The following is a 12,592-nucleotide window of genomic DNA, read 5'->3' on the forward strand; positions in this document are numbered from 1 at the left end:
TGTTGCTAGAGCCCCACGTGAGCCTCCACCTTGTTATCAGCAATGCAGGTTAAGGTTTGGGAAACATTTAAGGTGCATTTAGATAAGAATGACTAAGCTAGAAACAGAAGCACTTGCAGGCTTTAAGAGATGCAAATGCCTTTTCCGCCAGCTGTCTGCAGGGAGGTGAATTTGATTCACAGTGAGGGGAAGGCAGGCTAAATCACCCCTCTGCACCAGTGCAAGAGGCACAAGTTGGCTCCGAGCTTTCAGAAGTTGTGTCCCAGACTACAGGACATGCACAGTGCAGGCTATTGCATTTACTTCTCACCTAAAATTTTTGGCAAGGATGGGGAAAGTGCCAGGCAATATTAAACTGCAGTGTTTCACCTCCCAGCTTGGGCCCTCTGGCTGTGACAGCTACAGAACAACCAACTGCTAAGTAACATTAGGGGTAGTATTATCCCAGAGATCAGACTGATGAAGGCAGCAGTAACAGCATCTGGCTTTTTCTTTGTAAGCAGTGTGCATCGTATTTCTCATTGCCAATAGATGTAACAGTTATACCTGGGTAAGGGACACTGCGGGGGTTATGTTGTTAAATTTGTTGATACAATGGTGAGTGGGGTGATGGTACACTGTGGTTTACTGGGAAGTAATACAAGAGGTTGCCACGGAATGGACTTTTCTTCCAAGGGGCCTGTAAGGTGAGAGGTGTTGCTGCAGTGCCTGGGTTATTCAGTCTCTATTAAAGATCACAGAAAATGAGGGTTGGAAGGGACTTCAGGAGGTCACATCTAGTCCAACCCCCTGCTCAAAGCAGGACCTTCCTCAATTAGATCACTCCAGCCAAGGCTTTTCCTAGCTGGGTCTTAAAAACTTCCAAGGATGGAGAGTCCACAACCTCTCTGAGTAATCTGTTCTAGTGCTTCACCACCCTCCTAGTGAGGAAGTTTTTCCTAATACCTAACCTGCATCTAATATCTAACCTGTACCTAATTTCCTAATATCTAAACTTCCCTTGCTGCAACTTGAAACCATTGCTCCTTGTTTTGTCCTCTGCCACCACTGAGAACAGTCCCGCTCCATCCTCTTTCAAACCCCTCCTTTCAGATAGTTAAAGGCTGCTATTAAATCCCTTCTCAGTTTTCTCTTCTCCAGACTAAATAATGCCAGTTGCCTTAGCCTCTCCTCATAAGTCACGCACCCCAGCCCTCTAACCATTTTTGATGCCCTCCACTGGACTCTCCCTAATTTGTCCACATCCTTTCTGCAATGGGCGGACACAGTACTCCAGATGTGGCCGCACCAGTGATGAATAGAAGGGAATAATTGATCTGCTGGCAACACTCCTACCAGTGCAGCCCAGGATGCTATTAGCCTTCTTCACAACAAGGGCACACAGTTGGCTCATCTTGATGTCTTGCAAACTATGACCTTGATTGGGTCTGGCCCCTGGGCAGGAAAGGACTAAAGGGAAGAAACCAGGAACCTTACTTCTATGCTAGGCCCCATCAGAAGGACAGATGCTTGTTACTGTGTTTGAGGCCCACATCAATGCAGTCCTCCCAGGCCTGTCTTGGCAATCAAACTGAAGTTTAGCTTCACTGTGCTCCTGTGCAAAACTAAGCCAGTCTCTCAGCAGCAGAGAATGCCCTCGCTTCGTAGACAGTAGTTGTGATCTCTGGAGCCCGGTACTTATATGCCTATCACACCCCTCTCCCCATGCAGGCTGTGGCTTCAGGACCCAATTTTGCTCCAAATATTAATCAGAGAGAAATCGCTTCACATTGCCACTGAAATGCTTCCATCTCTGGGGAAGAAAGCTGCAACTATTAAGAAGCCCATTACACGGAAAAGTGTAACTCTGTGCCAGGGGGAATGTGTACAGCCAGAACTGCACTGGCAGAATGTAATTAGCCAAAGCAGAACTGGTCAAGAGCTGTTTGATTAAACTGCTTAGGTCTCTGTTCATATTGCTGCACTACTTGCAAAAATTGCTGGTCATTACTCAATAGTGACATGCACTGGATTTCAACCAGTGACCTCATGCCAAATGCCTCCATCCATATCTCATTACCAATTTCAGCATCAGTATCCTGGGGAGCTGCAATCTGAGATCTCAAGTTCTCAACAGCACAGATCTCTTTAAACATTTCCAGGATGATAATCACAGCGATGATCAGCCATCCAAGCAGGAAATATTCACTTGGGCCCTGATTCAGCAAGCTATGTAAGCACATGCATAACGGGATGCAAACCTGCAGCTTTCTTCACCTCAGTGGGACCCAGGCTGGGCGTTACTACCGTACATATCGAATACTGGGGGCTTTGATACAGGATCTGACTTCCCTAAGAGGGAAAAAATGCATCTAACATATTTGTCACACAAGTACAAACGTAGCTATGATGTGACTCTCATAAGTAACATACCCTAGAGTATTTCTAATACAAGTTCCTTAGCTAACGATCTATTTTTCAGAGGAAATAACTGAATCGTGTAACACTTTTTCCTGTATATTTAAAGGTGACCTGCAAGGAAAAAAGAAATTGGGCTTGTGCCTTTTATTTTCTTGGCTGCTTTATGACGGGCTGGGAGGGTATTGTTTTCTCCTTGGGGCTTGTTTTTTTTGTTGTTGTTACATTAGACATTCAGGTTTTGTCTAGCCTCGAAGGATAATTCACCCCTATTGTGTAGTGTATCCATTCATTCTGAAAGTGGCTAATAAAAATAACTACAATTTATACTGCAGAAGCGGCCATTTCCATCTCATTCTTACGCACACGCTGCTTGGCATTTCAGTACAAGTTGTTTTTATTATCAGAATCTGCCCAAGACTAAGGAGGCTGCTATATTAATACATTAACTATCTGATTGCTGCAGGTGTCAGCTAGTCCACACTCCGGCTAACAAGTCAACAGTAATTCCAAGTGCTCGGTGCCTTTGAAAGCCAGGCCCTACCAGTATCGGCGCCAGGTAAGAGCTGAGGGACAGAGAGATCAAGTGGCCTGTCGAGGCGTCAAAACTAGGACCAGATGCCAGGACCCTGGGCTTTCACTCCTCCGCGTTCCCGCCCAGCCTGAACGGCGATGGCTTCCTGATCCAGATCAGCGTGGCGCTGACCGTGCAAGACCATCACCCAACAGCCGCAGGTCTGACAAACCACGTCAGCCCCGGGCCTGCCCATCTTTGGTGTTCAATGAAAGGAGAGGAAGGGCCTTTCTTGTCCTTGCAACTCTGCTCATCCGAACCCCCGTCTCCCAGTACCTTGGGCTGCTGGTAGTGCTCCATAGCCATGGTGATCACGTTGAGGCCAATCACACCCGTGATGAACAAGTCCAGGTAATGGCTCGTGCACATCTGGTGGATCAGGAGCCGGAAGCGAGAGTAATCGGAATAGTAGGGTTTACACTGCGCTTCTAAAGAGGGAAAGGCAGAGCAGGTCATGTCTCTGGGTCTCAAGTGCTAATTCACCTTCACTTTCTCAACTCCAAACTTTGATGCATTTCAGATTGATTGCAATAAGGTTTTGCATTTTTGTTTTCTGGGCAGCATATTACTGTCTTTAATACATACCAAGGCTACTATCAGTTCCACTTAAACATCTTCAACATGACATGCACAACGCTCAGCCTTTCATTATTAGGGGTGAAGTGAGCACAGCGAGCACAATTGTAGGTTTAAAGAATTTTTTAATTGTTAGGAAATTAAAAAGCTCTATTTTTTAAACTAGCCTCTTCCTCCTCCAAGTATCCAAAGAGCAAACTGAATGATCAGATATCATGGAAGGCTTGTATTAACAATGGCTTCAAAAATACGGGGACTTCAATGAATGGTCTTATTTGGAGAGGTAGTAACAAGCCTATATTATGTCCTTCGCGGTACACTGTGGACAGAACACAATTTAATACCTCAGCTGTCACAGCTCTGAAAAATATGGTTCATAAATAAAACTGATCCGTCATTTTTAATGATTAGAAAATAATGGTCCTCCGTTTACAGGAGGTTACCGAAGCATCGATTTCGCTGTTGGATTCACTTCCATGTTCAGATGCATCAGGATGACACATGCTCTTTAGACCTCGAATGTTCCAGAAGATAAACTAATTTACTCACCTAACCTCTAATGAAGAAATGCCAAGGCCGAGGATATAATTCAGCACAATTTCCAAGGAGGCATTATAATGCAGATTGAAGTGGAAAGGACTGTCTTGAATATGTCAGAGTATAATATTACTCTTGTAATTAGATGATCAACTGGTTATGAAAATTATTGAGCTGTGAGAATTACATGCCTTGGTAGTTGGTGCTGCTGAACAAATAGAGGGTTTGATGCATTACTCCAAATAGGACTTTGCACAGAAGGAAGCCGCAGTGTAAGTATAGGTTCTGGCTGCCCCCAGGGGAAACTAATTTTAGAAGATTAAATTTTGCTGGGGACAGTGTCCGCTTTGATGATGGCTTTGACTGCAGAGTCATTGGCTATAGATTTAAAGTCATCATGTGCTTCTTGCTTCATAACTTGTGACCTTAAAATCACAGCATTTTTTTTTTTTTTTGCGTTTCTTCCACAGACAGGCTTTTCCCTTGCAGCTCAGGGATGGGAGAGACAAATCAGAGAGCAGTTTGTTCGGTAAGGATTTGGAACTCCCAATTTCTGCTTTAGTATCATAAAATAAAAGACAGCGTTAATTTTCGCTTTCCGATCTGCAGCGTGCTGTAGGTGATCGGTACTGAAATGCAAAAGCATAATATCGAAGAAGAGGTCTATAAAATGAATTTTAATGCTGAGTCTATTGAGCGCTTACAAAAAGGCAGACTAGTGGCTTGCTGACTCATAGGGCTTCGTCACAGATTTTAAAATCTGCATAAATCTCCATAAAGGCAAGATATCCTGATCACATTATGCTAAATTATGAGTAGCAAATTAACTAAAATGTTTGAATACAATTAAGTTAGCAACAGGACCTATTTATGAACCAAGTTCGAATTTCCAAAAAGAAACACCATCATAATTAGATCACTTATTTCTTCTGTATTTATGTCTAATTCTCATTCAAAAAAGGAAAATGTTAATGCTTCTTCCCTTGCTTGTAGTGGCTTTACTTATGAATAATTACATTGGGATTCAAATGTTTCAGCTTTGATTGGCAGGCGATTCCAAATCCTACAGAATAGCACTGAAGCTGTTAGACTATAGCAGGGATTTACAGAGAGATTGTAAAATGTCACCTGTGCAGAAGATGTTGCACCTGGATTAGTTACGGCATGACCTTATAATCAGGGTTGCTAATTGTCCATATATTTGCAAATTGGTTCCCTTTTACCTTTTTGGAGAACGTGCCCCTCTGCTTCCACAAAGTCAAATGCTTTTCCTGACTGAATTTGAAAGTTGGCGTCACAGGCACATCTTTTACATTAGTAATTTGCTGGCAGTAAATAGTTTATTCTCTGCCAGTAACTTTATTAATAGGAGTTTTGTCAACCCTGTTTATGAATCATACCACCTCTAGTTCTTCCAGCCTGAACATGCTGGTCATGCATATTAGCAGAATACAGTTATTACCTTGAAATGAACCACAAACAAAAATACCATGCTGCCTGTGGGCTACAAATTAATAGCTACTGTATCTAGGTAGGCAGGGAGCTTTTTGAACAGAGGCGTTGCTTTTCTTGCTGATGATATAAATTAGCCGCGTTTAAGATCATTTATAGACTGGCGTATGCATATGTCATTGTCCATATGTAATTATCCAGGCGTAAAGTCCGTGCCGCCTATCAAACAGCACTGTTCATATTTATTGCAGTAAAGAGCTAAACAATACCAACACCTTGGGAAATACAGACATCTGTTCAACTCCAGGTGGTGAACCTCACAACTAACACAACACCACATTACTCTACTGTTACAATACACTGTGTCAAGAACAACAAGAGCTCCAGATTAGTCTAGGTTATTATTGAAAAAGGTTAACCAGCTTCCTGACCCACACAGAATTAAAGGGGGGGAGAAAAAAGAAAAGAAATGGAAGAAGGAGAATGTAAGAGAATGGGGAGATGCAGCAAAAGCCTGTGACAAAACATCTAGCAGGTAAAACAGGGTCTAAATCAAGCTGCTTCACTGTGGGAAAAGAGAAGGAAGAGACAAATATTTTGAAACGGTTAAATTGGAAAAAAAAAACCAACCCCAAACCCAACAAGCACCCTGGGGGCTGGGCAGTTGACTCTGAGCCTAGGGAGGTGGATAATCCTACGACAGGTTGAGAGCTGGCATCAGAGTTCCTTTTTTTTTTCTTTTATACTAGGAAACAGTGCTCTCGCTTCACTTGTCATGGCCATGGGGATTTAGGTGCCCAACCCTTGTTTTAGTTGACCATATGCATTGGCCCCTCACTCCGTGCAGTGTCATGAACAGGGGTCCCCATACCACTGTACGTGCCATGCAGTGGGGTCATATTGGCACATGATCCCCTCAACAAGAGCCTGGAAGTGGAGCACAGTAGACAAACAGGTGCAGGGTCAAGAGGGCCCTTGTTATACGTTACTGTGGGAGCGTGGTTTCCCTCGGAAAAGTAACTTGGTAAAAATGGCATTAAAGGACTCTGGGTTTATTGCCGAGCGGGGATGCGGGCAAACAAGCACGTACGCTCTCAGCCTGGCATCTGCAAGCCGTGCACCGCTCTTCCCGCCGGCCACGAAAATGGCCCGGTTAGAATTTAGCAAAGGATCCTGCTCGTGGTGCGGCAGCCAGAATATAATCAAAGCCCCCAACTACTAATCACGTTGCTCTGTGGGAGTAGGTGGCTACAAAATGTATTCGGGCGCTGGAGAGAGAAAGCATCCGTCCAAACGCTGCCATTTTTCCACAGTCACTTTTCGGAGAAGAACTGCACTGGGCGACGCAGCCAGCGGTAGGTGGAATTCACAAGAGAAGCAAGAATTCCAGTGGGACCCCCGGTCTATGGCAGGAGGATGCATTTCTTAGGGACAGAGGAGTATAGATTGGGGCCTGGACACCTGGGGGAAAAAAAAAGAGCTTTGAGCCAAATCAGCAGCTGGATTTACAAACTGCGTGAAGACTGTTACTCGGTTAAAAATACTTTGCACTGAAGGAACGTCTACATTTAAACACATTGCTTTGTTCGCCTTTTAGGGCACTGGCTGGCACTTTTCAAGCAAAATGGAAAGTGATACGTTATTCCCACTGAGAAGTTTCAGCTGTGATGGGACGGAGGTGCAAAATAAATCTCAACTCAACACTGGGAAACAGCACAGGCACACAATACTCCATCTCATCTTCACATAAAAGTACAGGAAGCCCTTTGTAAAATGCAAAGACACAGAGAAGTTCTTGGTTCTCAAATTCAGATTTCTCATCAAGCTCCCGCAGGTTTGCATCAATATTGATTCCCTAGCACCACACCTGGTTAGGCTCTGAAAGGCATCTTTCTATCCTTTCATTCTGACGGCTGAAGAGCAGCATGGCATATTCAATAATGCTGGTTCCAAATAAAACACGACAAAAGGAAACACAAAGCACAGGTCTGACAATCACACACTTTTAAAGGCAAACTGTATGGCTCTTTCTGAGTCTGCATTGGATAATGGCTGGTTTTGGAATGAGATCAGCGCATTAAAAAAAACAAATAAAAATGTCTTAGATATAGCTGCGGGTAACCAGAAAACGAGTCAGATGCAGTGAAGATGCTTAAAACCAAAAATAAAACCAAAAAGAAAAGGTCACCAAAGGACTCGACTCCCTTATTCCTCCCTCAGGCAGTGGCATCCAATTGAGGCGTGGAGGATGGGTTTGCTAACGAGAACTGGGAGGATGGATGCAAGGAAATAAAACTACAAAAAACAGCAAGGCTAAGGAGATTCAGGATTCAGTAAAGCATGTTGGGGCTCTCTCAGCCGGGACTTCCTCAAAACCTCTGCTTACCTAAATGCCTGAACTGTTTCTCTGCAATGAATGAAAGGCCAGTGGGCTTCCTCTTGCAGACTGTACTCCAGCAACACTCCCTCTCACTTCTCACGGGAGGTTTGTCTGACTGAGCGCAGCGGGGTGAGGACTCACCGTTTCAAGTGGTGAGAAATGTTATGGGCACAGTTACGCAAATGCACCATTTCCACTGAAACTATCAATACGGTTATGTCACCCTTAACAAATCTTGACTTAGTCAGGCTAAAAGTCTTCCTTACAGTATGACTCAAGCAAAATAACTTGCCGGATCAAAGCTTATTCTGCAAATGAAACAAATAGAGAAGGAAAAGACTTGCAGCCCAAAAGCACCGTTCTGGTGAACGAATGAGTGAATGGATGAATGGATGGGGGGGGCGTGAATAAGCACACGGGTTCGGGTGCGACTAGGTCCTCAACTATCGGAGAAGAAGCTTGCCCTTTCTTTCCTGGGGAAGGTGCATTTTTTTTTGTTTCACTGGATTGAAAAGAGCAGCCTGATGTATTAGGAGGTGTCAACCGTACAAGAGAAACTTAACAATTCTACTGAAGACAAGGCTGCAAAGGTGAACAGAGCTAAGTGGAAGGCAGGAAAACAGTTTCAAAAGCATTTTTTTTTCATTTAAATGTGAGCTTTTGGCAATAGATTTCAACAACATTTGAAAAAAAAAAATGACTAGCCACAGTGGGGAAGTGTAGTGAGGGAAAAGGGGCTACCTTCACATGGGGGTCTCTGCTCCCAGTGGAGTCAATGGACAACTTTCCCCTGATTCCCTAGGGCCTCGCATCTAGTCTGCATAGCAATGACAGCTTGGCGGCACTTGTCCTGACTGGCTTGTTGACAGGGATGTCAAGCCCTCCTTGCCAAAACATGCTCGGACCAAGCTGAGGGCCATCTATGAGGCCATTTAATGGGAGGTGCCAGTGTACACAGCATCAGGTTGAGTAAGTCACCTCCGCATAAGCTGCTTCCTAAAGCTGTGCTGGATGGAGGGGAAGGTTTTGGAGCCCCATCAAGGAATATGCACATCTTCTCAAGGGACCACTGGTGTTCACACAGAGCACTCAGCCAGTCTGAAAAACCTTGTACCCTCCACAGGAGGCTCTGAGCGTGATGGTAATAATCCCTTCATCTTATCTATCTGGCCCTGGTGGAGCTGGGCATTAGGGGGTTCTTGGGAGCTAACCACATAGACCCTAAGTTCCCCCTAAAGTGGGGGTGGGCAATTATTTTGGGCAGAGGGCTGCTTACTGAGTTTTGGCAAGCCCTCAAGGGCTGCTTGACAGGCAGCCAGGGACAGATGCATATTAATTTTCTAAATGTTTTAGGGGCCCCGCGGGCTGGATAGAATGGGCTGGTGGGCCCCATCTGGCCCGCGGGCTGCATTTTGCCCACCCCTGCCCTAAAGCTTTGCACTACTACTTTGCGTGGGAATCTCATCCTGATTTAACTGCTCTGGCTTCTTCAAGCTACATGCCATAAAGCTGAGGCTGGAGAAATACCCTGCTCTTGCTGAACTGTGGGACTTGCAGAGGCACTGCTGCAGAATCCCCAGGAGCTCCCAAAGTTTCTGGTCAGGAAGTTAGCATGGACCCTATTCAAAATCCAGTCATTATTCTCCAAAATTTAAAAAAAAGAAAACAAAAACAAACGAAGAAGGAAAAAAAGAAAGGCTGACAGTGTTGTAATGAAAATCAGAAAAATGACCAAAAATAGAGGGGGGGTGGGAAATATGATGAAGGTGCAAATTAAGGATTTGCAAGTGTTGGTCCCGAGTCAGGCCAGGAGACCTGCCAGCAAAAAAGATATACGTGTGCCATGAAGTGAGCAAACAAGACTTCCACCACACACAGTTTAGTGGGATGCCTCACAGCAGCATTGGCCAGCCGTTAGTTACACAGCACCGCCATTCAAGTGAGACGCGACGTTAAGACTTCCCAGTACCTTGCACTGCACTGGCTGAGCTCTCCATTATTACATCATCCAGCATTAGATCTAAAAGAATGAAATGATATTAATCATCCGGCAGGACACGCAACAAGATTTTCATTCCCCTTCCGCAGTTTCTACATTTCTCGCTTCCACTAGTCAGCTTGGCGCCGGTTCTGGCGCGGGCACGCCTCGCAACGTATGCTGCTGGCTAGCCTTCCGGGCGCTAGAGTTGGGTATTCAATCCCCACCCATGCCGAACCAGTGGGATTAAATGGAGGGCCAGAAGCTCTTCCAGTTTATACCAGTGCAACCCCAGTGGGAATCAGTAAGATTGCATTGATTTAAATGACAGGAGTTTTCCGTGGGTGAAATTCACCCTAGCACAAGGCCTGTGCACCTCTTGGCCCCCAAAACAGGGTTTGAGTGAGCCGTAGGATTTCACCCTGGCGGAGCACTGCCCATGTTACTCAGATGGATGCCGTATTTGCCTTGTAATCACTGTGTTGTTAGGCCCCCATGGCTTTGAGATGAAGTGTAGGTACTAATATGTAAATAGACTCTGATTAAAAATGGTCACATGATCAGTTAAGCACCCATGGCTGCCTAGAAAGAAAAAAAAATCATAAATCAAATTTGGCACTTGGTGACTGGCTGCCACAGAATTGCCCTCCTGCAGGGAACAGCAGACTTGAGCCCTTAATCTGGAAATGGGGGGCTGGTTACAATAGCGTAATTAAATGCAAGGCAACAACAGCTATTTGTCATTGAGTGCAAAAGCCAATCACAAACCACATTTTTTTTTGAGCGGGAATTAAGAAAAATCTCTGTTCCAAAAGGCTTTGGAGGGGCTCGTGTCTTTCTTCAAGAAAGCCTCGCTGAGTGTTTGGTATTCAGCAATGTTCTGTTCCTCCCTGGTTTATTGCCTCTTTAATTAACACTTGACAGAGCTGAATGCAAAGAGCCACATGTCTAATGATAGCTTGGGATTCTCTCCCACCAGGAAACTGCCCATCCTCACGTCTTCTACCCATTTGGTTTCTTTTAGTATTATAAATAAGATTATTAATGATCTCAACCTTCCTTTTGGCCTAAGGACATTTTAAAACATATGCTTTCCAAGACCATTTTTAATCAAGGACATTTGCATGCAACATGTAACTGCATTTTCCAAAGAATCTGAACTCAGTCAGTAATTGTGTTTGGGAACTCAAACCAACCTAAGCTGCTTTCTAGGCAAATTATTTGGAGGAATATTAGCCTCCATCGCATCAGCTGTACCCCATTTATTTGAGGTTCAGCAGTAAGGTGCACGGGTATGGGTCTTATTAAACAGGTCTCCACTGTGAGGGTAACTCCATAGTACCGACAGTCTTGTAAGACTTAGGAAGGATTCGAGGCAATGTCTCTTCTTTGGTAGACCCAACGGTCCAAGCAGGACTTATGGATGCCATAATGCGCCCACAATATTCCCTCCCTAGGCCCAGCTCCTGCAGTGAAATCAATGCAGACACGGGAATGGGATTGTACCTAGGCAGCTCTGACTGTAAGGCTGGGGTCTTGGCCTTACTTTGGGAAGGCACCGCGCATGGGAAGACACGAGTGCACATCACGTGTCAAGTCCTACTGATTTCAGGGGGATCAAGTATATGCTTTAATGTGCTAAAGTGCTGGGCTGAAAAGGGATGGATCTGCATGCTCAAGTGCTTTCTGATTGGAGGCTTCAGTCAGTTGTACGTTTGTGCTGCGGTCATATACTTAACCTCATCACACCGTTTATAAACCATTCAGACCATTAAAAGAAAGAAAAGCAAACACTTAATATTACTGGCTTTCAGAACAAGCACCCAATCAGAGACAGACGCTTCAACAGTACTGATGTCTGCCCAAGATAGAGAAGAAATGTGAAAAGAGAAATGGAGACTAGCGGCAAGGAGACTGAATGACAAGGGTAACAGGAGTGAAACCATGAAGAACACAGGTATTTGAAAAGGTTCAACCAGAATAGAAAGCATGCAAGATGGAGAAGAGTACCTCTGACCTGTGACCTCTGACCTGAATGGCATTACCTGCTTTTTTAACCGAACAAAAACTCAAGTAAAAAGAAAAAGATCAGTCTTTTGAGATTTGTGACAGAGTGCATAGGCCTCATTTGCTCTCATCAACATAGCAAAACTAGGGCTTAAAATGTTTTAAGAGGGCTGCAAGTTTCTACGTCAAGCTCTGTTATTTGATTCAATTCACAACAATGATGTTTTGTCTGGTTAATTTATCTTCTTGAACTTTTGGGGTTGGTTTATTTTTTTTTTTAAATCTGTATTTCTCAAGCAAGTGCAATACTATGTACCTATAAGGGTTCTTTTTTCTTTGAGCGTTTCTAGAATGGGACAGCTCCATTACTTTATTACATCCTTGAATAGCACTGGCGCTACTTTGCCAATAAATAAACCTACTTGATAAATGGGACAGGTAACATCGCTCTGGCATTACAAGGCTGTAATAAACCAAATAGTGAATCCAGTTATCAGCAACAGTGCTCGAGACTTGGAAGATTGATGGCACGGTCTGGCACTGTTGATCTTTGCAGCTGTCACTATTTGTGTAGTACTAAGCTTCGGCTATCGAAGAAGCTATGGATCTGCTTTATTTCTTAAATAACCTCCTGCAGAAAGGTTGTTGCAAATCATGCAGCCACTAAAAAAAAAAAAAAAAAAAAAAAAAA

General features: G+C 44.2%; 1 protein-coding gene across 4 annotated transcripts in view; it reads right to left on the reverse strand.

Moving 5' to 3' along the window:
* Window positions 1–12,592, reverse strand: part of CACNA1G (calcium voltage-gated channel subunit alpha1 G) — a 324,600-nt gene that overhangs the window by 168,068 nt on the left and 143,940 nt on the right. For 3 of the 4 annotated variants that reach the window (XM_019517481.1, XM_019517491.1, XM_019517507.1), the window contains 2 exons: window positions 9,886–9,936; window positions 3,248–3,399 (listed from right to left, as the gene is read on the reverse strand). In XM_019517481.1, the coding sequence (XP_019373026.1) occupies window positions 3,248–3,399; window positions 9,886–9,936 (203 nt within the window). The remainder of the gene's footprint in view (window positions 1–3,247; window positions 3,400–9,885; window positions 9,937–12,592) is intronic. The other variant, XM_019517498.1, reaches the window with a different exon arrangement.

This window comes from Gavialis gangeticus, unplaced genomic scaffold (genome assembly GCF_001723915.1).
Source record: "Gavialis gangeticus isolate Ggan-Ray unplaced genomic scaffold, GavGan_comp1, whole genome shotgun sequence".
NCBI classification, from domain to species: domain Eukaryota; kingdom Metazoa; phylum Chordata; order Crocodylia; family Gavialidae; genus Gavialis; species Gavialis gangeticus.